Raw genomic sequence first — 26,894 nt, 5'->3', positions numbered from 1 at the left:
ATAAAAAGAAATCGGTAAATAAAACTTTCAATAAAGTTATGTTGGATCAAATTAAATAAAAAATAATAATAAAAATAAAAGCACACAAAAAAGTGAAATAATGCAGACATTACAGATGACACCTTTCAAAGTGTTTATTTGTATATAGAAATACACTTCTGTCCTTTGTAGTTACAAATCATTAAGATAGAATAAAACCCCTATTAGCGTCACTAAGGTTCTTTCCGATTGCCAGGAGCAGAGATGTGAGGGAGAAACCTGACGAAACTGAAATGTTAAGCTCTTAGATCGACTAATAGGCACCGTGTGTGTGTGTGCGCGTACAGTTTGTTGATGACGGTGAACAAAGGGGCTCCGCCTACAATGGGAAGTTTGCGTTCCCTCCACAATGTACCCGGGTACTACAGAAGAACGTCTGAGGCCATAAAAAAACCTTTCTTGTGCAGAGAATTGAAACAAACCTGCTGTGAATTCTCTTTACGTAGAAAAATGTTAATCAAAGAAAGTTAGACGTGGACATGACGTTTGATCTACGCTCCAATCCCGATCTCCTGAGATACGACAGTGAGGCCCAAGCTTCTAACTAAACACAAAACCAAAGGTTCCTGCTTAATATCAGAGAGAAAGCGTTACTTTTTACGCGCATTTCGTCCTTAAGACTCATGGTTTCTGTTTGATGGACCAGCTGTGGTCCAAGCTCAGTTCCTCTCGATTTGCTCGATGTCGATCTCGCCCCCCAGCTGATACGTGTCCTTTCTACAAAGCCCCGCCCACAACGCTTGGCTGTCCTTCCCGTTGGGCGTTTCCGGGGTCACATTGCCAGAATCTGTAGAGATCCAGTCCACGTCGGGGGACGCGTCGCCGGTGATTGTGATTTCTTTGGTCCAAGTGTCGTCCAAGTCGTCGTCGTCAGCGTCGCAAAGCGTGGAGCTCCTGAGAAGGTGGGGGGGGTCCTGCTTTGAGTCGTGGTCGTCCTGGCAACTGAGGCTGTGGAAATTCTGAAGTTTCTGTATGAAAAAAAGAAGATTTTTTTTTCCATTATTTCTTAGAAACATTACATTTATCTTCTCGAGGATGGAAGATTAAAAAAAAAAAAGGCTGCGTCAAGGGTTGCCATGGCGACGACTATTCAAAAACAACAAACATGTCCCTTTATCCCGGATAATGACCCACGTCTGAACTAAGATATAAACACAACTTGAGGCGTACAGCGAAAGTTATGGTAACAAACGTTTGGATGCTGGGTTTGAGTATGAGGTTTTAGTCAATATGAACAAAAGAGTGAGAGACAGTGGCAGGAGGTTTAATCACACACACACACACACACACACACACACACACACACACACACACACACACACACACACACACACACACACACACAGATCTACACGTGAGAAACCCAGAAACCTCTGACAATGAACGCTGCCAACTCTGCTGCAGGCGAGTGTGGCGACAGCTGTGGACGTAGGAATGAAAGGCTTAACCAATGTGGAGAGGGCAGGACAGCTGCCTAGTGCCGGACCGATACGGTGCGGGGGCCACAGGGACCCCGGGAGAAAGGCGCCTCTGTCCGACCTGCATTCATTAGTGTGCTAGCTTACGTAACACCTAACAAGCCAAGGGACTGATGGGAGATGCGTCTAATGGCCAAGTTTGAGAATTACTGCTGCATCTGTGTAAGAGATTAAAGATGCTTTGGTTTACATTTAAAATAAACTAAAACCCAAGACAAGGATTGAGTCTTAGAAGTCTTAGGCTGTGTTGGAAATGTCACACTCTGTACTGTAAATTGCAAACTCAATGCGTATATACTGTCTACCATAGACCATAAGTATGATTAGGATGATAAGCATTCCTACTGAAGTATACTTCCAAGTTTCCCAAGATGCATTTGGAACCTACAACGATAAAAACCTGAAGCACACTGAGGCTAAATATCTCCGTTGATTCTCCATAGCCTGGCAGATATGACAAAAAGATGTTCACTTCTGGAAGAAAGCATAAACATTTGTACATAGGGGGTTTTTGAGTGGGATCCCACTCAGAATCAAGGAATCAAGATGGCCACCATCCGTATTACCCATATTTTGTCATAACTTCTATTTGACATATAAGCATGATCTCAGTGGCGAATTATAGGTTTTCAGGGTCAAGAAATTCAATATTGTATCTTACAATACGGTAAATTGTGCTCAGAGAAAGATACAAGATGGCCGCCATCTGCATTGTGAATTTCAACCTTACCATAAAAAGTAGAAAAATTATCTTTGTGGCAAAATGTAGGTTTTTTGGGGACAAGGATTGTCATGAAATAGCTTAGAATACTAATACTATATAATATAGAGCAAGATATGAGATGGCCACCACACAATTTACCCATTAAACATTGGTTATCTTGAGACTTGCTACATTATCTGCTGGGCTACCACCTTTGAAAGTTCTGAAAGCATTTTTAGGTGAGAAAGCGACCAAGTAGAATATCGACATGTGCTCATTTGATCCATAAAACTTGCAGAAACTTTAATTTATTTTGAAGACCCTATATTGTGCTACTGACTAAGCTTCTGGTTAACTTCAAAATAAGAGCCCTATGCTAACTATTGGAAGATAAGAAGAGATGCTTTTATTTTGAAAAGGGGATTTTTGATTTTTAGCCTAAAGCCGGTCCCAGGACCATTTTACATTCAGCTCACAATGCATCATGGGGCAGTTGAGTATGACTAGTGTGCCCACTGTGCATACTTAAAAAATGTCCTTATATAGTATACATCCGGGTGTTTGTAAACGCACTACATACTCATTATGACGTCAGACTTAGTATGAGTAGTACGTTAGTATGACATTTACTACCAAACACATTATTTTACAAAAATAAATAAGTACACTTTCTCAATCGACGGACATTCGTTCCCATCACATGGGACCATATTTACAAATCCATTTAGTGATATATGAAATTCATGAATGTGAGACCCGTGGAAGACTGGAGGTGTAAATGGAGAGTTATGATCCATGTCTGAGCAAACATGAGTGAGAAAGGAATCCAGCATAGATCCAAAGAGGCCCTGCTGCTGGTTTATATTCTGCTACATTTGTCAGCCGTGGGCCAGTGTCACATTTTTAAAACTTCACTGGATGCAGTCAGATTTTTTGGCCCAGGCCCTGGGACATCACTGATAAGGCTATTATAAGTAGGCTAAGTGCACTAATCTAATGTTAAAATGACTGAGAACCAACGCTGGAGACTCTCCTCCTACTGACCTTCACTCAGAGTCATTAAATGTACTCGATAGCTCACGATAGCTCACGATCCATGCACTGAGCTGAATTTACAGGGATCAATACGTCCTCACCCCATGTGGCGATCTATAACCTCTGCCACAGCTGCTCTAGTTCCTGACATTCACAGAACCACGGCACTAAACACCGTGACTAATCACTGAGTAGAAAGGTGACTTTGAATCCAGACAAAACAGACGTCTCCATTCTAAATAACTGCCCGATAAAATTACTATTATATCCTATCTTTACTCAATGGTTTTCAAGCCAATCTGTCACATTCAACGTCACTTTATTGCTTTAAAAATTCCTTGGATTTTGTCTTTTTTAAATAACAAGACTCACAGATATTATCTGAAGTGTTTATTCCTTAAGCACAGCGCTGTATGACATTGTTTCAGTTTAGTTCATTTCTATAGGGGACAGTGCAATTTAATAAAACACATGATTAAACATGAGTAAAAAAGCCAGAATTAGCCATGGAGGCTATTTTTCATCTGTAGTCTTCTGTTATTGAAAATATTAATTTTATTTTAAAGCAGGGGTTCCCTAAGAATATGTTTTGAACAATTTTATACTTTTTCTACAACTACACCAAACTTGACAAATTTTAACCTATTTTCATCACTTTTTTCTTGCTCCTTTTAATGCATTTTTGCTACATTAACATTTCTGACACTTCTCTATTCTCAAATTTCAAGGTCTTTTATGCACATTTTTCCACTTTCAAGACATTTTCAACACTTTTAAAGCCTTTCCACCACTTTTCTCATCTAATGTTGCATATGTTGATCCATTATTGTTACTTTTAACCTCTTTTCTCATGATTCATGATTTGTTATGCCTATTATTTGCCAGTTAAAACTAAACGTTCCAATATTGCCACTTTCAACCTTCTTTTACACTTTCTCTGTCCATGTTTGGCCACTCTAATGCGCAAATTTTAACCAATTTTTGTGGTTTTTAAAATCCCATTTCACCACCTTTTCTAGAGGTGTCCCGATCCGATATTGATATCAGATATCGGTCTGATATCAGCCAGAAAAAAAACATCAGATTTTATCAGACTGCATCTAAGCTTTCCGATAACATTTTCGGCTCCAGCACTTCTATCCATAGATGACTGTGGTTCACACTCCAACAAAGTAACCTACTGTTGTTGACTATTGTTTTCTGTTTGAGTGACATCACTTGATCAAGCCTTTTCTAACATTCCACACTACAAAATAAGTAATAAAAGTATGTATGATTCGTGCTGATATCGTATCAGATCAATATCGGTATCGGCCGATACGCAAGGCTGCAATATCGGGATCATATCGTAAGTGAAAAAGTTGTATCGGGACATCCCTAACCTTTTCCATCACTTTGGTCACTTTTAAGCCATTTCATTTCTGATTAAAACAAGGAATTGCATATTTAAGATGACTATATACTATGGCACCAATAATAATAAACTTCCTGGATAACAGTGAATATCAATCAGACCAAACTGAATGCAATGACAGTATAACATTAGCTGTGTTTACATTACAGTTTTTCGCAAAATAAAAGCGATATTTCTAAATGTCGACAAAGTATAATTGTGCTTTGAACGTGTTTCCATTGAAGGTTGTTTTTGGAACCTCGTAACGCTCGTGAAATCTCATCCCGCGAGACTTCGCTGCAGGAAGATGGACGCTCCAAACCTCCTTATAATACTTTGTTTTTTGCTGTCTAATGTGGCAGTACAAATGTTCAAAGTATAAAGGTAAGAAATGTCTGGGTCTCCTCTGCTGTTTACACGTACTGCGCCATGTTTTCTCAGAGAGAAGTGGTCATGTGACCAGCTACGTCATGCTCTGTGACGTATAATTGCGAAAAAATTGTTTCCATTGAGATTTTGCGATGTTCTTCAATATGGAAACGTCTGAAAAACCTACGCATGAAAGATGACAAACTTTTTCGTGATATTTTAGGTTTTTTTTCCATTTCCAGTTTTTATTGCGCGATTTAGATTTTGCGCATTTCCAGAAGTAATGGAAACACAGCTATTGATACATTATCACCCCATGGTTATATTGTTCACCTTTGTGTGTATGTGTGTGTGTTGTCGTGTCACAGTCTTGCTTGAGATGCTGCTGAACTCTAATTGACTCTCTTTAAGGGTCCAAGTCCAGCTGTATGATTGTCACACTTCAGTGTGTCTGTCTGATAAAGCCAGAAATAAACACCAGCCAGTAGTTATGAAGATCCAGTGATTATTTTCACAATACCTGGGGGAAGTTAGTTTTTATTTAGCCCTTGTGCCCATACGCACGTACACCTGCATAAATGAATAACGGCCTGGAGCAACGTTTTACAAAAAGTGCTGATGAAGAACTTGCGATGGCCAAACTGGAAGTGTTTGTTGTCAGTGTTGCTCTCTAACATGTTGGATAAACACAGTAAAACAGACTAATGTGTGTGAAAGTGACGGGCCCTGGCAGATCTTGGTGCTGGCACCAACATTTCCTGAGAACAGATCTGGCCTGTGATTTTTATGGAATTCCAAATGGGGGTGTTTGTGGGTTCGTACATGAGAAAATGCTTGGAAAGGAGCCCAGGAAATGAGTGGTCTTTAAGCAAATGTGGGATACGCCCCGGCTCTAAACGACATTCAGGACCCCCTGCCTGTCTCTGACTTCCATTGTGACTTTCTTTGTGTCCTAATATGTTAAGGTTTCATTTATTCAGACAACACTTTTTAAGGACATTTACTTTGATCTCCTCACATGTTTTGAATGTCAACTGCCAGTAGATGCATCTTCTGATCGCTTTGATGTTTCCTTGACTTCTGTGTGATAAGTTCTTTTTGTCTTCTTTTTGAGAAATATGTTACAGCTTCATTTATTCAACTGAAATTGACAGTCAAAACATGTGGAAGTTGAGGAAACATCAAAGTGATTAGCAGACGCCTCTGAAGAAGACTGGCAGTTGACAGTCGAAAGATTGCCCCCAAAAACCTTGTTCCACGGGCCAACATTGCCCCCAAGGTTTTGGCAACAACTTAGTATTTTCCAGACATAATGTATATATAAATTTCTTTAGAAACTGTAGGTTTATTAAACTTCTATCATACTTGTGTTTGTTTTTAAGGTGTTTGTGTAAAATTTACAGGCTGTTAAGAGCTAAATAAACCCATGTGTCTTCTTCTTTCTGTAATAGCTGCTGTACTTGCAAACTTCTCTGAAAAAGAAAGGGTGAGCTTTTCCTTTATTTGCAATGTGCATTGTAATCTCTAAAAATATCAAAGCTCTAAGTTTTTTTTTTTTCATGGCCCCCATTTTCTAAATTTTCGTAGACAAAATTACCCCCAGAATATTTTCTTTATTTCATACCCTGTCTGGGGAACAAAGTAAATTCCCTGAAAAACAGTTGTCTGAATAAAAGAGACCTGAACATATTATTCAAAAAGAACTTGCTGGAATCCTACTTTAATACCCCCCAAGCCCTAAGTTGAGCTCATTAGATTTAAATGAAGTGTTTTTCCTGTTAAAACCTGAATGTTTAAACATTCTCCATAGTGGGATTTGTATTTTACAGATCAACGAATTTAAATAATGACCAACCTGGGTCATTTTGGCCAAATCCAGCGATGGCCTTTGTTTCTGCGTGTCCGCTGGTCGTCTGCGCTTCACTCCGATCTTCTTATCGTTAAGAACACACGGCTGTGAGCGACTCCTGGCAAGGCCGCCTGGTCCTCCGCGGCGCTCCAGCTCTGGAGTGGAATCAGGAGAACTGGAAGGTGACGGTCCACAAGGCTCAGGGAGGCAGATTTGTTCGTGCGAGAAGAAGAGTGGGCGCGGGGAGGGCTCCGAGGACAAGGGGATCCGGCCAGTGAATGCGGCGGGCCAGGGGCGGCGCTGTTGCTGCTGTGTGAAGCTAGGGGGCTCCGTCAGGTTAGAGCGGGTGGGCAGGCTGAAGCTGGAGCTACGCTGCATGGCGGGAAATCCAAGGTGGATGTTCCCAGCGTTTCCCCGCTGGACACTTCCCCCGCTGTGGCACCGCCTCTTCTCCACAGCCGTCCACACGCGTGAGCCCTGGGGCCGCCACCCACTACGGCAACTGGCCAGCTCGTCTGAGCAGGACAGAGACCGGCACTGTCTCTTACTGGGGGGAGCGGTTGGGATGGAGGACGCGGGCTCGCTGAGCTTCAGATCCTGCAGTAAACTGGTGATAGTGCTCGAACTGTGGCCCACATCCCAGTCCCAGTGGGTGGAGCTACTGTGCACCTCCGGTAAAACATCCCACAGGTTCTCCAGGCTGCTCCCAACAGGCTGCTTCTGTAGGACACAGCTGTGAGCGACCTCACGCCACCGACTGGTTTCTGTGGGAAACAGATCGCATACATGAGAAATTATAATGAATCAAGCTTCAGAAAAAGGAACAAATAAGTTTAGGAAGCTAATATTAGTAATGCATCGAAATTCAGGCCACCGAAAATTTTCGGGCAAAAATGGGCCAACAGAGCATTTTTGGTTTTCGTCCGAAGAACATTCTTGGAAAATAAATGAAGAAGAGAGGCTGATTTTCATCAAGAACTTCAATACACTTTATGTTTTAATGAGAGAACATTTGTAATTTGACTCTTTCAGCAGCCCAGTCTGTTATAGGCGTGTACAGTATTTTTTTATGTATGAGAGGGGTCAAGTTAAAAATTTTATTTTATATTGTGCATTGTTGGAATGTCAGTGCTAAATAAATATTTTCATATTTTTAATTGATTCATTCTTTGAAGCATTAATATTAATTTATACAACTGTACTTTGGTGAGGTTAGTACACATTCACAGCCATAAATGCAACAGGACTAATAATTTGAATAATAATTTATTTTGGTGTTTCAGTTTTTGGCCAATAATTTTCATTTTTGTGAGTCACTTGCTGCTGCTATATATTTACATTTTTCAACAAAATGCTATGTACAAATGTTCCAGCATATTTTATATAGTTTAACCTTTATTTTAAATTCAGTGATGCCAGTGAACAGTTTCTGATTGGATGATTATCTTAAATTTCAATAAAAAAAATCCAACATATTACATTTTTCCGTGCACTGAGCAGGAATTTAGATCCAGCTGTCTTTATGAATACATGTCCATTAATATAAAATGTGCCAAGTGTGAGTGTGTAAAACATACATACATACCAAAACAAAACTCTTGTTTTGGCCAACCAAACGGCTTCCCTTCTGGGAGTTTTGCAACCTCAGCACGAGCCACAGTTTGAGCACCTCGTGTTGACACAACTCACTGCTTCGTCCGATTCGTGCTAAAAATAAATCCCGTCCATCCGGGCTCAGTGTCTGTGAGCACAGCTGGTTTGAAACGGAGCTCAATGTCTGACTGACTGACTGTTATTGGTGCAAATACTGGTAACCACCGTGAACACTGGACGCTTTTTGTACTGGTTTGATAAAACAAACGTAACCTGTTCGTTAGGTCGGCTCTGAACCTTCCTTCACTGCGTCACCGCTACAGGGAAACAGCTGTTGATGTTGGGGAAAAACTCTTGAGTTGCTGATGAGCTTTGCCAACTCTGAGTCAGACAGCGAGGCCCCTACCCATTACTGGTATGCAGAAGGTCTGTTCATCTTTACTGGGGATTAAATTACAATTCTTAAACGAATCCGCCACTGTTTTTACAAATGTGGCCTAAAATCTTAGAATTTTGCACCATATTTGTTTTATGAACTTTTGAAAACGGGACTACATCACAGTAAGAGCCTGTGTTTCACCATCTTTAAATCACATGATTGAGGCCCTACTGCCTGTAAACATCCCATTGTTTCCTGTTGGAGTGAAGCATTCAGCCTGTTTTCAGATCATTTAACAGCTTTTTTGGTCAAAATGACAACTTGTGCTGCGTTTGGTTGCTTTAAATAATAAAGAAAAGTTAAAGATGTTGATGTAAACCTCTTTTGTTTACCAAAAGAGAACAAAAACAGTTGTGACCACAAGGGGTGCGACAGTTCCAACTGCGGTTTCGTAGTAGACAATGAAGCAGAGACGAAGAGCGCTCCTAAGGGACCCCCCTTATACAGAATACTGACACGCTTTGGTGGTTGAAGTTAGCGACTAATCATGGACTGTTGAAGGGGAGAGTTAAGGTCCCTTAGGAGAGCTATTCTTTTCTGCTTCATTGTCTATTACCAAACCGCAGAGTTGGAACTGTCGTACCCTGTGGTCATAGATTATTTTTCGGGTCACAACCATTTTCATCCTCTTTTCGTGAACAAAAAACTTAACATCTGCATCTTTAACTTTTCCTGATTATTCAGAGCAACCAAAAGCAGCACATGTTGTCATTTTGACTGAAAAAGCTGTTAAATGATCTAAAAATCAGGCTGAATGTTTCACTCCAATAAAAAATAATGGGATGTTTACAGGCAGTGGGGCCGTGTGACATCATCAATCATGTGATTTCAAGATGGCGGAACACAGGCTCTAAAACTGTGAAGTAGTCCCATTTTAAAAGTTAATAAAATGAATATGGTGCCAAAAACTTTGTTTTATTAGGCATAAATCTTCTAATAAGTACATTTCAAAGGTTTTAGGCCACATTTGCAAAAAAAGAAAAAAGTGGAGGATCCCTTTAAAGAAGCACAAAAGGCTAACAACTGCTGTTCTCTGTCAAGGCTTTACCAGGCTCAGACTTTAAAAACATTTCACCAAGGACAGAAGTGAGCCAACTCTAAAGGTCAGTACTCTGTCATCACCATGCCTTTGTAATCATAACCTAATTTCCAGTAAAGGGACAGCCTCTGCCTTTGCTTTGACGCTTCAAGGTGTGTCGTGAGATCACGGCTAATGATAACCAGCTAAAGTGCAGACATGAGCATATATTTATTTTGACTAAATAGACCTGCCTGACTTGTTTAACGCACACTCAGCTAACCATCGACCTAACCCAGCAGCACATGCCCTTGGGCTATTTTTCAGTTGAGTTTTTAAAATCAACGCCAAAACAATTAGCTTCAGCAACCTACAACAAGTGAGGTTTGTGTTTACTATTTACATCAGTGTGTGTGTGTGTGCGTGGAAAATATGAACAAACCTTACCCATGAGTCCACAAGTGAAAAGTGCAGTCCCTTGGCTCATGGTCTGTGAACGCACAGAAAAAGACTCGATGACTTATTAGATCCGTCAACAAAAGAACAGCAAATGCATAAATTCACACGTCTCAAACTCAAGGACCGGGGATCAAATCTGGCCCTTTAGATTGTCCAATTCGGTCAATTCGACAGAGAAAACATGAATTACTGTGTAAATTACCAAATAATCCAGTTGTATATAATTAAAATTCACCAACTGAACAAAACTCTACAATATTTTTAGGGGCTTGCATTTTTCCTTTGTTTATATCATATGAATGCAGTCATTTTTAATTGCAAAACATCAAATTTTTCCACAAATCTTGCAATTTCTCACAAACAATTTCACAAAAATACACAAAAATTGGTAACAAAATCAAGAATTTTGGAAGTAAATTGAACTGATATTGAAAACTAGGGCACAATTATGGTAAAATTGTTCTTTCTTCCCACCTAAAATGTGTGGCCCACTTGAGATCAAACTGGTCTATATTTGGCCCCTGCACTAAAATGAGTTTGAAATCCCTGATTTACAGTCTTTTGCTGCAGATGTACTTTGACTGAGCACTGATGCCTTTATTTCACATCATTAGTGGGAGTATTTTTTCACCCAGCGCTGTCACAAAGACCGTTTCCCAACAAACCCAACAAAAAAACAGCCCTATTTGGCCTTTTGCTGCAACTGAAATGTCATTTAGACTCCATTCTTTTATATTTTGTGATAGTTAGCAGCCATTATAGGACAATTATCGATAATGATAACATAAATATCCCGGAAAGTTCTTTTTGAATAATATGTTAAGGTTTTATTTATTCAGACAACTGTTTTTCACAAAATTTACTTTGATCTCCTGACATGTTTCGACTGTCAACTGCCAGTCTTCTTCAGAGGAATCTGCTTGAGATCAAAGTATATTTCCTGAAAAGCAGTTGTCTGAATAAATGAAACCATAAAATATATATACAAATAAATAAATATCATCTACAACTGAGCAGTTCCTTTAACAAACTTTCAAACTCATGGCTCGGGGGCCAAATCCGGCCCTTTGGAACATCTAATTCGGCTCGCAAGAGCAAACAAAAAATGACAGAGAAAACAAGAATCATTGTGTAAATGAGACACAACAATATTTGCAGGTGCTCACAGTTTTCCAGGGGCTTTATATTGCATGATTGCAGTGATTTTTAATGTTAAACAGTTGAAAAAAAATCAAGATTCTTACAAAAACCTTCAATTTTCCTCAAATTATGACATAATATTTCCCTTAAATAAATAGGAATTGGTCACAAAATCTAAAAAAATTAAAGTGAAGATCCTGTTGGGACTGATTGTCACTTATTGCATAGATATTGTTGGTTTCTTACATGTTTTGTATTTTATCTTTATGTAGAAGTGCAAACTAGGGCACAATAATGTTGAAATTACTCATTTTCCTGCATAAAATCTGTGGCCCAATTAAGATCAAGCTGGTCCATATTTGGCCCCTGAACTAAAATGAGTTTCACACCTGTGCTTTAACATCTCTGCCTATGGATTATCAAATGAATATTGGTTCATTCTTTTTTCTAAAAGGTTTGAAAGTAAATTTTAGGGCTGATTATACTTACCAAGGAATGGAAATCAAAAATAGAACCATGAACTGCAGTATTAATGTGAATGGTCACTAGTTCACTAGTTAGTTTTTTTGGAGGGACATTAAAAAACACAGTTCACACAGTAAAAATAAAAAGGAAAAATCATCTCACCAGGCCCAAATTTGTACGTTTGTACATCACATCCTCCGCACCCTTCTTTTCCGATGTTTTCTTATAGATGATTACCATGGCAACGCACATCCCGTTTCCAAAGTGTTACAGTAAAGGTAAAGGGAGCAGGCAGCCATGCTGACAGGGGTGAGGTGAGCAGGTTGGGCTCTCAGAAGCTTAACTCAACTCCTGCAGGAATGTGCTGCACCTCCTTGGCTCATTTCTGGGTGGGTACACAAAAGATGAGCAAAGGATTAGAATTCACTACATTTCTGACCTCCTCTCCACCATATTAGCAAAGGAAGTGAAGAAAATAGATCCTACAGAGGAAAGTTCCTAAAAACATAATTCATGCAAAAAGCAAACCAAATGCTGCTTAAAAACGATTCTCTGATTAAAATCTGTTTTCAGAGTGACATATATAGGGCCCAACATATATGAAACCGACAAGAAGATACTAAACAAAGCCAGTGCCAATTCTGGCAGATTTGTTAGACTTTACACCCTTATGAGAGGATCTCATTTATTCAGGCAAATTTTTTTCAGGAATTTTACTTTGAACTCTTGACATGTTTCGACTGTCGACTGCCAGTCTTCTTCAGAGGCGTCTGCTTGAGATCAATGTGAGTTTCCTGAAGAAAAGTTGTCTGAATAAACTAAACCTTAACATATTACTCAAAAAGAAAACAAAAAGAACTTGCTGGAATTATTAGGCAGAAGTCAAGAAAATATCAGAGCAATCAGCAGGTGATTGCTTTGATGTGTCCAATGCTTGGACACAGTCTTGTCCATGACCTACACATAATAATTCCAGCAAGTGAATTTTGTCTTCTTTTTGAATAATATGTTATGGTTTAATTTATTCAGACGTTTTTTCAGGAAGTTTGCTTTGATCTCCTGACATGTTTCGACTGTCATCTGCCAGGCTTCTTCAGAGGCATCTGCAGATTGTAATTATCACACAAAAGTCATGAACAAGACTGTGTCTAAGCATTGGACACAATGAAGTGATCAGCAGATGTCTCTGAAGAAGCCTAGCATGTCAGGTCGAAACATGCAAGGAGATCAAAGCAAACTGAATAAATTAAACCTTAACATATTCAAAAACAGACAAAATGAATTTTCTGGAATTATTACGCAAAGTCAAGGACACATCAAAGCAATCAGCAGACGCCTCTGAAGAAGCATAGCAGCTGACAGTCAAAATATGTCAGGAGATCAAAGTAAACTTCCTGGAAAAAGTTGTCTAAATAAATAAAAGCATAACATGTCATTCAAAAAGAAGACAAAATTAACTCACTGGAATTATGAGAGCATCTGCTGCTCTGCATTGAGCTTGTAGCTAACATTAGCATGCAAACACACTGAATTGTAACCGATGTTCTTCGTCTCTCTTTAAACTAACACAACAAAGATTTTGATGCATGCAGATTTGCAAAAGAGTTTCAGCCACAGCAGTGCAAAAGAAGGCGTAAACAACTGCACAGTGCATAGTTACGTTAATTTTGCTAAAAGACTGCAATTTACTTTGTATTGTAAAGAGTATGTTCAATATAAGTGCTCGTTAATGTAAAAAGCAGGTTTTGGAAGCAAATAATAAACAGTTTCCATCCTGTCTCATGTCACAGTCAGAAGGAACATCCTGTTTAATGTATACGAGAAGAGTAGAAAAAGACTCACGGAGGTTAAACATGCTGGGTGCTCGACAGACTGGGAAACAATCTCTAGTTCACTGACCCACGTTTTGCTCTCAAACAGCCATCGAAAAGTTTTCACTTCCACCTAAAACGTCTGGCATGCCCCCAAAAGTGGAACTCTATTCTTTTTGTTTTATTCCTCCTTGTTGGGCGAGTTTTCTTAAATGTGCTCCATAGTAATGCACATAGAGGGAAGTAGAACAAAGTCAAAGTTTTGTTATTGAATGCTTGAGGGTATGCTGGGAGTGTCCAGCTGTGATTTATCAAAACAACACATTTAGCATTAATTCTGTGCAACGATCACAATGAAAGATGACGATAAAGGAATACTTTCATCTATGTTCATCACAGAGTTCTGTTCCCTGACTGAGGCATTGATAGTCGGTCGTGATACGAGACCTTTGAACGATCCCTGCAAGGTCATAGTATGTTCTCTTAAATTACAGAGAGAGAAAAGGAGTGAAACAAGAGTGCCTGATGCACCAAACATGACACAGCGTGGGAAAGAAAAACATGATGGGTGTATATGTGTGTGCTTATGTATTAGGATTAGTTAGAATTGGACAGCATTCCATTGGCTGAGCAGGAGCACATATATCCAGTCATCTGTGTTTCCCCAACCAATAAAATTATTGACAGAACACAATGTAACCCAAGAAGAAAAAACCTAAAAAAAGCACTGGTCATGGGTTAATTCCAACCGATTTCTTCTAGTTTAAATCTAACAACTAGCGATGGACAATATATCGAAATTTAAGATATATCGACTTTTTGATTTTGGCGTTATAGAAAATGACAATATCGCCTATATCAATATATATGGTTTTATAGCTTATTTTGTATTAAAAATACTCGTTTTAGGAGTCACACTACAGAACTCACTCACACATGCTGTCCCTGAAGAAAAAGCCAAAAGTGGCACATATTGTGCAGCTGTTTGTTAAAAAGTACCTGTAGTGGAAATGTATACAAAAAAAATGTTTTAATGTAAGATAAGATAAGATAACCTTTATTAGTCGTACAAGGAAAAAAATTGCACAGTTTCAGCAGCAGATAAATAAAATAAAATAAAATAAAATAAAAACAGCATAATAAAAAATGGGGGAAAAACAGAAGATATGAACACACATGGGCCTGTACACATTATTACCAATAAACATAATATGTGCAGCTTTTTTAAAAAACAAAACAAAAAAAAAACACATTAAAAGGAGTCATATCCTTTCCAAAATGGCAGCTCTGCATAGTTTATGCCCCAAGGTAAAAAAATAAAAATAAATGTAAAAAATCCTTTTAATGCTTTTTTTTTTTTTTTTTTTTGGTAATGCAATAAACACTTTTTTTAAAAATACAATTTCCACTACAGGTACCCTTTAATAAATGTGCCTGTGTGGCATTTTGTATCAGCAAATTTAACCCAGAGTGTAAATTATATATCAACATTTTGAGAAAAAGACATCGATATGAGTTTTGGTTCATATCGCCCAGCCCTACTAACAACAAATTATTTTGGCATATCGATGAATAAAGTCATATATTAAACACATCTGTGTCAGTGTCAGTTTTCTGCCATAGATGTAAATAGAAAAGAGACATAAGTGGATCAATTCATTCTAACTCTAGGTGAAAGAGTGAAGAAGTAGAGAGTCGAATGCAATGATGAACAATTATCCGTTGCATTTCTATTGCTAGAGGCACTGCTATATGATACTGCACTGTTGCACCGTGGGAAAGATCTCTTTCAGTAGATATACCATCTTAAATCTATCAAAGCTAAAAAAAAAAAATAAAAGGCATTGTAATTTGTAACTTCAAGTAGTCCAAAAGTGCTAAATATTGTTCTTCATTTAAATGGCTGTCTTTTAAGTTAACTTTGCTTGATTACATAAGTACTGACATCCTAATTGATCCAAAGTACGATCATTTGACGAGGGTTGAATCAAATTGTTGTTTAATTTTTTATTCAGTCTTGCCATCTCAGTTATTCAATTATTAGGCTCCAATTTTCACTTTTTAGCCCCCAGCGCTCCACCCAAATAGTTATCTTTGATGCACACTGACTGTATTTTCCTGCTGCAACAGAGACTTAGCCCCGGCATTGAACTTAGAGAAAAAAAAAACACTTTATTTTTCACTTTTTTTACTGTACACATTGTATTGTTCATAAATGATATCAGTTTTAAAAGGTAAATAAAGTGTTCTCCAAATGGGACAGTGCCTTCTACTCATTGGGGCGAAGAAAAGAATCAGATGAGAACACATGTTAAAGATAACATTTTAACTCATTTTAGCTACTTTCACTGGGTTGCCACTGAAAACAACGCTAAGAAAATGCTAAAAAGGGAAAGCTTGGAGACTTATCTGTAACAAGGTCATGAAATATGGTGAAAAGAGGTTAAAAGTGACAAGAATCAATCAATCAATCAATCATCTTTATTACTAAAAAGCACTTTTCATACAAAGAAATGTAGCTCAATGCTTTTACATATGTGACATTAGGTTAAAAAAGTGGTGGAAAGGGTTTAAAAGTGCCAAAAATGTCTTGAAAGTGGAAAAAATTTGCAGAAAAGCCATTGAAATTTGATGGAGAAGTGGCAGAAATGGGAGTAATGTAGCAAAAATGCATTAAAAGGAGCAAAAATGTGGCAAGGAAAAGTGATGAAGACCAGTTAAAATATGGCAAGTTTGGTGTAGTTGCAGAAAATGTGTAAAAATAAGCAAAAATGGGCTCAAATTGTTCAAAAAATATTATTAATTTCTTGAAGGCATCTGGCAAGGCCCTCCCAGTGTGTCGCGACCCCAAAGTTGAGAACCCCTGCATTACACGATATTATGCAAACGATTGATTCCATGACATATGTAAATTCCTAAAAGTGTGATTAAATCGTGAATGAAATCATGCCTGGAGCATGTATTGGCAAAGGGAAGGGAAATAACCTTTAGTTTTATTATGCAGGCAAACTGAAAAGCAAATATACAAGTCATAGCAACACTACATTTATTACACTTAGTGGATACACCCAACACAGTCACTGCTGTGTTCACAAACACAATCCACCAAATAAGAAAAAGTGTGGAAGGAGACAGAAAGCCTCTATAACCGATAATGTTTTATCTAAAACAGGAGAGAAGTGTCTAATCTTAGAGAAGGGAAAGACCATACAGGACGTTTCCTCAGACGTGGCTTTCCATCACATGCACTGACAGCAACACTCCTACCAACGCAACAGTTATTGCTGAATTGGAGGAGCTGATGGGACTCCGTACATCCTGTGTGGTCACTGAAGACCTTTAGAACACCGCAAACCACGTGTGGAAAAAAACCAAAAACCAGTCTGCTCTTGCATTGCAAAAGTGCGATAGGGCGAGAGCAGAAACCTTGCGGTTGATGAGTCTGTGTCAAAGCGGGACCTGCTGTTTTATGTTTTATTACACAAACGCTGCCAGGGTTGGGGTCAATTATAAGTGGAATCACATATTTGATCATTAATTAAAATATATTTCTGTCGTAACTAAATTGTAATTGTGTTCAGATAACTGACTTTATAATTGTAACTGTCATGGAAATTCTATAAAAACTGTAATTATTTACAATTTAATAATGCAAAACTGATGAATTAGTGTATTACACATTTGTAGTTAATAATTTTTAACGTGTTTCATATCAAGTTTACCTGTCACTTCTCTTCAGGATCATTTTATCATTAAAAAAAATTAAATCTCAGGATATACTGACAGAAAAAAGGCTCAGATGCCCACACCAAGAATAATAATACCAATATTTTAATTGATTTGGAAGCCAACAATGAAAGAGATGAGAAATAAATTATATGATAGATTATTTTTTTTGTGTGTGTATTTTACAGCTGATTTAAGACATAACATTATCATAAAAGATGCTAACAGAAAGCTAACACTAAAGGAAAGCTACGTTTCATGGGCTTATTTATTAAAGGCTCAGTAATTGTGATTAATTGTAATTGAACTTTAGTAATTGAGAATGTAACTGTAACTGAACATAGATAATTGAAGACGTAATTGTAATATAAAGATGTAATTGACCCCAACCCTGAATGCTGCTATATTTAAAGTAACACTTAAGAGAAAAGCAATGTTTTTTTTTTTATTAGACTCACTAAATAAGGTCAAGTCCCAACAATTAGCTTCACGATTTAAACTTTTAGCGACAAAAGCTCTCAATTAGAGCAGCTTGTCTATACATTACACAGACTGTAATCCCACAAGTCAGGCCACCGTTACATAAGGATTGGGCAGCTTTGTGTCTGACTCACAATTACAGCTAATTCTAATCCATTTTGTAGCATTTGGACAGCTGGTGGACAAAAAACACACACATTATTGACTTTTTTTAAAAGAAGCTAAATTAGGATTTTATGCTACAGTACTTATAATCCTGTAGATCCATCTTTTAGGCTAAAAAAAGTTTTTTTCAACCTTGGGGTCTTGACCCCATGTTAGGTTGCATGGAATGTCTCGTAATTGATATATATATATATATATGGCAAGCCGTTCAGGAAATTATATATATATGAGACTTAATATATATATGAAAGACTTAATATATATATATGAAAGACTTATTATATATATGAAAGGCTTAACATATATATGAAAGTGTATTTATATATATATATATATATATGAAAAACCCGGACGCCATCTTTGTAGTCATTTATATCGTTCGAGACAGAAGAGTAAATACAGGCAGACACTGTGCAATTTTTTCAATCATTGTATCAGCTCCAGCTCAAACTCATGTTCTCACACCTCTTCTGTGTCGAATGACTTTGAGTAAATGGGCAAAAGTTGTAGACAGAGGCTGTTAAGGGACTTTCTAGAGAAGTGCTGCACCTCGTTTTGTCGCCTCGTGTTTAGTATCATTATATATCATATCCTGACATGAAAATTGTCAGATTCATGAAAATGCACACCCCTAACACCCGTGCATCCATCCATCCATCTTCATACCCGCTTATTCCCGTTTAACAGGGTCGCGGGGGTCTGCCGGTGCCAATCTCTGGCTCTCATAGGGCGCTGGGCGGGGGTACACCCTGGACAGGGCGCCAGTCCATCACAGAACACCCGTGCACTTTAGAGGAAATCCTAAAAAGCCTGCTCCCCAAGTTTTTGGCTCTACTTCTTACAAATACACACAATCCATACTTGCCCTGGAGAAACGGAGCAGTTTCTAGTGTCATAATAGTGGCTGTGATATATAATATATCCCTATATCTACACAAAAACTTTTTCAAACTAACTCCTTTTGTTGGTGGTGTCAGTTATTAGTCCTCCAGAGAGCAGGTGCCACTGGGTACAGTCAGAGCTTAATGACTAAAAGAAATGTATGAGCCTCATTGTGATGGTGCACGCCATTCCACAGCTGTCCTCATGTTCACAAAAATTAGCCTCTGTCAAACAGAAACAGGAGGCACACTCTCCATGTAAAGCAGCCGTGTGAATAGTCAGAAATGAGCATGGCAGTGAGGTTTCAATAGCAGTGATCAGGCCCCGTCGAGGGCTTGGGGTCCAGCCAAGGTCTCACAAGCCTGCAGCTGCCCACTTACCATAAACACAAAGGCCCAGCATGGCTACGCATGCTAGCCAAGGAGGCCTGCGCTTTAAAGCAGGCCCGCTGTTTAATTATCTCATACATAATCACTTGCACTGTAGACATTTGTCCAAAAACAAGAGTATTGTTGCTGAGCTCCGTAATCAAAGCTTTCAACAAACCTGTCCTGAGTTGGAGAGAAAACGTTGTCCACTTGAATGCTAAGTCTGATGAAGTCGCTTAATTACAGAAGGATTTAAAAACTCAACATCCTCTGCAGAAATAACGCAGATGCACATCTAGAGTAGAGCTGGGCGGTATATCGAGATTCAAGATATATCAAGTTTTCTGTTTCGCCTATATATAAAACATTTTATAGCTTATTTTCTTTTAAAATATTTGTTTTACGAGTTGCTGGATTCACTACTTCTCAGAACAGCATTAAAAACACAGTTATATGTATTTCTGAGCGTGTCCTAACCCTAAACAAGCCGCACTCCAGAATTCAGCTGTCTCTTATCGTATTCTGGTCTGCGAGGGGAGGAATTGTGCAAATTTGTCGACAAGCATGAAATTTGGCATACTTGTAGTTTTTGACCTGCTGAATTCAAATCTGGTGGGAGCCGGAGCCAATTCTCAAAATGGTGGTCACCCAAAAACATGTTTTTCTGTTACTAGCCAACCAAAAGTCACATAATCAACATTAAAAACACATTTCTAAGTTTCTGGACCTTTAGGGATTCTAAATATGATGCCTATATGACAATAACCTTGACTAGCATCACCATATTGGAAAATTCAATATGGCCACCTGTCAATATTTAACATTGAACATTTACGACCAAAAATGTCTTTATTTTACAACATAGAAGCCTGGCATCCCAGATCAACGTATCCTTAATTGATCAACCACATCGATTGTTTGGTAATAAATGTGCCTATGTGGCATTTTGCATCAGCAAATTTAACCATGAATTATATTTCTGGTCAGACTTCACTTGGATTAAAGTTATCGAGATATGAGTTTTGATCAATATTGCTCAGCCCTAATCTAGAGGTTCTCATTATAACCCATTCAGTGATGAAACATTGTGGGGAAAATAGTTTTACATGTAGGAATGTTTTATCCCTCCACATCATCAGGTGAGCTATATATTGTTCTATAATCACATTACCAAATACAGAGTTTTTATATAATTGGATAAATATGTCTTTGTGTGTACTTAACCCTCCTATTATCCTTTTTACCATTGGGGTCGATCTGACCCCAGGGATATTTGCCTCCTGAAAATGATTTTCAGAAAATAGCTAGGTTTCCCATACCCATGGAAATGTGCAAAATCTAAATAGCACAATAAAAACTGGTAATGGAAACACCTGTACAACACCTGAATGTCGAAAAAAAAAACTCAAATATCGCTAAAAAAACATGTTTCCGCAATTACACAACACAAGATGTGACGTACATATGACCACATGGTGTGGTACATGACATTTCTTAGCATTATACTAAGAAACAACAGAAATAAGTGTTATAAGAGTGTTATAAGGACGTTTGGAGTGTGCATCTTCCTGCAGCAAAGTCTCGCGGGATGAGATTTCACGGTAGTTACGAGGGTCCAAAACAACCTTCAATGGAAACACACTTAAAATGGCAATATACGTTATAAATCAGGATAATTTATTTCAAATTAAGTCAGCTAAAACAGCTCGGAGTCAAATTGACCCCAATGCGTGCTATATTTTCAGCACATTGAAAAAATATCATCATGATCATTTTATGCTTTATCGATTGCATCTATCATATTTGGAAAATGTCATGACATAAAAACCAAAAAAAAAGTCAGAAAATATTTTCTGAATGGTAAACATTGAATGGGGTCATATTGACCTCAGAGGAACACCAATGCACGCAATATGTGTTCAGCACATTGAAAAAATATTGTCACGATGATTTTATGCTCAATTATACCCATCAAATTAGGAAAAGTCAAGCAAAAAAAATTATATTTTTTGAATGATAAACATTGAATTGGGTCAAATTGACCCTAAGGAGAATAGGAAGGTTAAGCAAAGCTCGTCAAATTATTTTTCAGATGAGCTTGCAAAACCCTCCAGGTGGATGCTTTCTCAGTTTCAGAAAAATAGGCCCTGAAAACTGAGCACAAGCAGTCCATTAAACCCCTTTTTTCCCCCAAAATCCCCTCATGAAAGGAAAAGGAGTTTGGCTTAGAAAAATAGTGTGACTGGATCTTGCAGAATGTTGCACATAGGCTACAGAGTAAATACCATTGCAAATCTAACAGAACGATTACAAGCTACTACCTTATCGTAAAATATGAAATATGCATACACACCCTAAGGATTGCTCGGAGTCCTTAGAAAGCCCATAGTGAACTTTAGAAAAGGCTATTTATGGTAATGGCACATTTTAGAAGAGTTCAGGTTTAACTAGTCTCTTGTGTTTGTGATCCCGATGAGCACTTAAATAGCAGAATCTGCTGGATTGTGAGACTTTACACCTGAAGGAGGAAGTTAAACTTGATGAAGATGAAACAACAACATTCCTGTGCAACAGCAGAGTGTGCAACACAAAAGGAACCAAGAGAAATAATACATTTAAAATGAAGTGTCTTCCAAGAATGACCAAAGGGTTGTAATGTCACCAGGTTTAATTCAAACAAATTAAAGCCAAAAAATGTTAGTTTACCATTTACATTCAATTGGTTATTCAATGTATCCATGTTATGTTCAAAAATTGGCCTAGATTTACATTTCAAAGACTTGGTAAACAGATTAAAACTGTGTAGTAACTATGTATTAAAAGGGAAGAGCGCCATGTAAGTGTATAGGAGGCTATATTAGAGCTGGGCAATATGGCACCAGAATTCATATCTTGATATTTTTTTCTCAAAATGGCGATATACGATATAATTTGCGATATTTTGAACTCATTAAAGTCTTACCAGAAGAAAATTCTAGGTTCAATTTCAAAATAAGCTATAAGGAAGAAAAAAAATTCATATAGACGATATTGTAATTTTCTATATCGTCAAAATCGAAAACTCGATATATTGCCCAGGCCTAGGCTATATATGTCAGTACACAGACTGAACAAATGGGGGATGACTGAGGCAGTTAGGCCTGGGCAATTTACTATCAAAATTCAAGATATATCGAGTTTTCTATTTCGGCAATATAGAAAATTACAATATCATCTATATCGAAATACTTATTTTTTGTAGCTTATTTTGTATCAAACTACTTGTTTTCGGAGTTGCTGCTTTCACTACTTCTCAGAAAAGCATGAAAAGCACAGTTAAGATGGATTTCTGAGTGCGTCCGAACCCAGATCGTCCCCTAAACAAGCCACACTACAGAACTCACTCACACGTGCTGTCAATTATAGGAGAAAAAGCCAAAAGTGATACATATTGTGCAGCTGATTGTGCCTGTGTGGCATTTTACATCAGCAAATTTAACCCAGAATGGTCTTTATGGTCAGACTTCATTTTAATTTAAATTATCAAGATATGAGTTTGAGAAAAAAATATCGAGATATGGCCTAGCTTTAGTAGGAGGCTATATGTCAGTACACAGACTAAACAAATGGGGGATGACTGAGGCAGTTCACATGAGGAAAAGCTGCTAAGCTAACTAATAATAATAATAATAATAATAATAATAATAATAATAATAATAACAGCTACATTTAGATTCCCTATAGGAGTCTACTTGTATCAAAAAGAACATGAATTAGCATATCCAACTAAAGTAAGTTTGGGGCTTTGTAAAGTTAGTTGTTATTACACTATAATGAAAGAAAATGTGCACTCACAAGCGTTGCAGAGTCCCTGGTTATGGTGTCCAGCAACTTAAACTTGGCTAAACATGTTGAACAAAAGCACAAAACGTAGTTTTCAGAGAGAACAGGACGAGCTGCTCTACTCCATCACGACAGTGCTCTTCTACTGTAGCTGGCTGTATGCTAACGAGCCTCTGACAACATACACGGACCGTACCACTTTACACAGCAGCAGGGGGAGCCCTCGGTACAATAACTCATCTATCTATACTCGCAAAACTTCTTTACCACATATAAAAAATGTAATTTTCACTGTTTAATATATCTAAATATTTTATACTGATGAAAGAGAAAACATTTCATCGCTTATAACGTTTTTATAAATATATGTCGTCGTAGACCCCCCTACGGTTATAATGAGTGGTTCAACCCCGCCTGAAGTAATGAAAAGTAATCATAGTTTCAGCTGCGCATACAGACAAAGTACTTTCACAACACAAACATAAGGTAGCACGATAACCTACAAACTGTTTTTGAAGGTGTGTGGCACCAATACAAATGTTACAAAAAACAGCCATAACAGTATGACCACTTGTTGCTTTTACATGTTTGACAACACTAGTATAGACTAGTAATTACCTAAACTAGGGTACATGGATATACATATATACACACAAAGACAAATGTATTTGAATGCAAAAATAAGATGAACTTGAACTTTTTTTTTTAAATAAAAAAATATGTATTTTTTTCATCAAAAAGAAAAAAAGTGTTCAGTTGCAAATTTTTGCATGTAAAATATTTGTTTGGATTTAATGGGTACATGATCCCATTGCCAAAAAGTCATAATACATGGGTTTTTTTTATTTTTTATTTTTTTTAAATGAAATTAGAATTTTGTAAGTTATTTTAAAGGATTATTTAATGGCATGTAATGGTATCACCTTTCTTACAATGAATTGTATTAAGCTTTTACTTTCATGGGGAAAAAAAAAATCCCAAAAGATCAAATTAACTTTGATCATATTTTTGGTTGAATCAGATCAATAAACATGTATTAATCTCACATTTACTCATTGTTACTACCCCGCCCCCCAAAGGTTTTATAAGGTTATGTCATTCCTCATAGCATCGTGTACAGTAAGTTGAATTGTTAGAGGGGGCTAATGTGTACACTTTGTCCTCAGAAGGGTGGGGGGCCATGGCTCACCCCTGGCAGACACTATTGTTAATCATGGGGTAACATCTGCTGTGTGCCTCTAATCTCCCCCAGACTGTCCTCCCTGGTTTTAGACTGTCTGTCTTTTGTGTTGGAGACTCAGGATTTGTCTCTTCAAGCAGACATAGTCATTGCCCCCCCCCCCCCCCCCCCCCACCAAAATAAAAAAAACCCAACAGCCCTCCCCACCCCTCCTCAGCCTGAGAATAGGTGATGTAGCAACAAGTACACAAAATTGGGAAATGTGCGTGGATTGATCTTTCTTCTTCAGATAATCAATCACTGTAAGTAAGGAAGGTGTTCTCAACCTTGGGGTCAGGACCCCAAAACTGGGAGGGGGTCACTTGATGCCTTCAAGACACTATAAATATTTTTTTTGAACAATTTGAGCCCATTTAAGCTTATTTTTAGCTTTTTTCTGCAACTACACCAAATTTGATATATCTTTAACCTATTTTCATCACTTTTTCTTGCCACATTTTTTCCACTTTCAAGACATTTTTGCCATTTATAAACTCTTTCCACCACTTTTCCCACCTGATGTCGCATATGTTGACTAATTATTGTCACTTTTAACCTCTTTTCACCAAATTTTTAAATTACATTACCCCAACCCACCCCCCATTTCTGCCACTTTTAAGTCAATATTGACACTTTAAACCTTTTTTTTTTAAATCACTTTTAATGTTTGTATTTGGCCACTCTAATTTTAACCAATTTCTGTGGTTTTTAAAATCCAATTTCACCATCGTTTCTTGGTCATTTTTAACATATTTTATTTCTGATTAAAACAAAGAATTACATCTTTAATATATACTATGGCGCAAATATTAATAAAGTTCCTGTATAACAGTGGATATTATTCAGATAAATAAATAAATAAATAAATAAATGTGGTTATCAGTTTCATAGAACAATGGACCATCATTTTGCTGACTTTATGGATGGGCCCCAGAAAGCTCTTCCCTTTATTCCCCGTTATTGATGGCCCTGTCTCCACATGACTGTTGGTCAAAAGGTTGAGAACCACTGAAGTGAGGCAACAGGTCTGTTAGCTTGTGTTGTAACTGTCACAACCATAGAGGGCACTATAAACTAAAAATACTTTAGATATACAGATGTATATAAATACACAAGAACCCAAAAGCTTTGATTTTGTTGCTACTTTGCTTTTTTTTTTTTTTAATTATAATTTTTTTTCACTATGGTGATCTGTTTCATGGATGTGTTGAACAATGAATGAGAGGTCATCATATTTCTGTTCCCAGTGATGAATGCAGTGCAACGTGCCATCTGTGGCTCACACTGACCAGGGACAGATGGTCTTAAGGCCTCCTGTTACTGGAGCCATCCTTTCTCATCTTTAATCAACATATAATCCTTTCCATTACATGCAGTTTTTCTCCTCCCAACCATTGCATCTGTACAATCTCCCCTCCCCCCTATTTTTTTAAATACAATTTACAATACAAATGCAGTGAATCAGTCATTTATTTAAACTAAACAAACAGAGATTTTATTTACTAAGTGTTTTTTCTGATAGTTTGCCATTCAAACAAAGAGCAACCAGGCTCTAAACACGCAGTGTGGGTGAAAAGTGGATTAAAGGAAAAACACTGACACCATTTGTCTAAATGCTGAAGTACATGGACTCAGAGGTCTGTTGTTGATCTGTTAAAATGGCCTAATGTTCTCCAGAGAGGGACAAGCTACACCCAGGATGGGAAACAACCATATGGTCTTCATCTAAACGTCAATACCACTCATCTCTTTGACTAATCCCAGCTAATAATGTTAATAACTGGCGCGTTGCTGCAAGTTTGGAGATGTATTGTCTTTAAAGAGGTTTTTAAAACCATGTTTTTACGAAAGCAGATATTACTGTTTAATTGACAGCGATTCTCACGCATCTGCTGGTTTAATAATACATAAATCACACATTTGAAACTGAGTCTGTTGTGTGAATACATATTTTACAGGAGATTTAATACTTCTAAAGATTAAAATAAAAAGGGTGGGAATCATCGTTTACATTCTATAAACTTTGATTTCCCATTTAACATACCAAAACTATTGCAAGTAACATAATACAAAAACATACAGAATTAATTTTTAAATATCATTATATTTTATAATATTTATATAACTTCTTATGAATACATATATATATATATAATAAAGCAGTAGCTAATGTATACACAGCAATTTACATATTGTACATGCACACAAATACATGTATATTTAGTATATAACGTCTGAAAAAGGGTAGGTAGAATTATTTTAATCTTACCCCCCATGTATATAAATAAAACACAAGCTTTTTTACATTTGTCTCATAACATTAAATTAATAATGAAAAAAATTAATTAATTTTGCACTGACAAGTAATCAATCAAATTTGCACTTTTTTCTTCAAAATAAAATTTAAATAATTACATACTCTGTAACTTTACTGATTCATT

At 37.4% G+C, this 26,894-nt stretch overlaps 1 protein-coding gene across 1 annotated transcript; it reads right to left on the bottom strand.

The window, feature by feature from the left end:
* Window positions 1–119: 119 nt before the first annotated feature.
* fam53b (family with sequence similarity 53 member B) lies at window positions 120–23,376 on the bottom strand. Its single transcript, XM_028476819.1, has 5 exons — window positions 23,247–23,376; window positions 12,143–12,365; window positions 10,364–10,406; window positions 6,873–7,630; window positions 120–1,007 (listed from the first exon to the last, which is right to left on the bottom strand). Exons 2-5 carry the CDS (start codon window positions 12,230–12,232, stop codon window positions 699–701), a joined length of 1,200 nt encoding a protein of 399 aa, XP_028332620.1. The 5' UTR covers window positions 12,233–12,365; window positions 23,247–23,376; the 3' UTR covers window positions 120–698.
* Window positions 23,377–26,894: the final 3,518 nt, after the last annotated feature.

This window comes from Gouania willdenowi, chromosome 19 (genome assembly GCF_900634775.1).
Source record: "Gouania willdenowi chromosome 19, fGouWil2.1, whole genome shotgun sequence".
Lineage (NCBI taxonomy): Eukaryota > Metazoa > Chordata > Actinopteri > Blenniiformes > Gobiesocidae > Gouania > Gouania willdenowi.
This window is presented reverse-complemented; position numbering and strand designations above follow the sequence as displayed.

Coding starts and splice junctions, on each gene's coding strand:
- fam53b (XM_028476819.1), bottom strand. CDS start 12,232: ATGTGCGTTGCCATGGTAATCATCTATAAGAAAACATCGGAAAAGAAG. Junction 10,407..12,142: donor AACGTACAAATTTGGGCCTG/GTGAGATGATTT, acceptor GTGCGTTCACAG/ACCATGAGCCAAGGGACTGC. Junction 7,631..10,363: donor TTTCACTTGTGGACTCATGG/GTAAGGTTTGTT, acceptor TGTTTCCCACAG/AAACCAGTCGGTGGCGTGAG.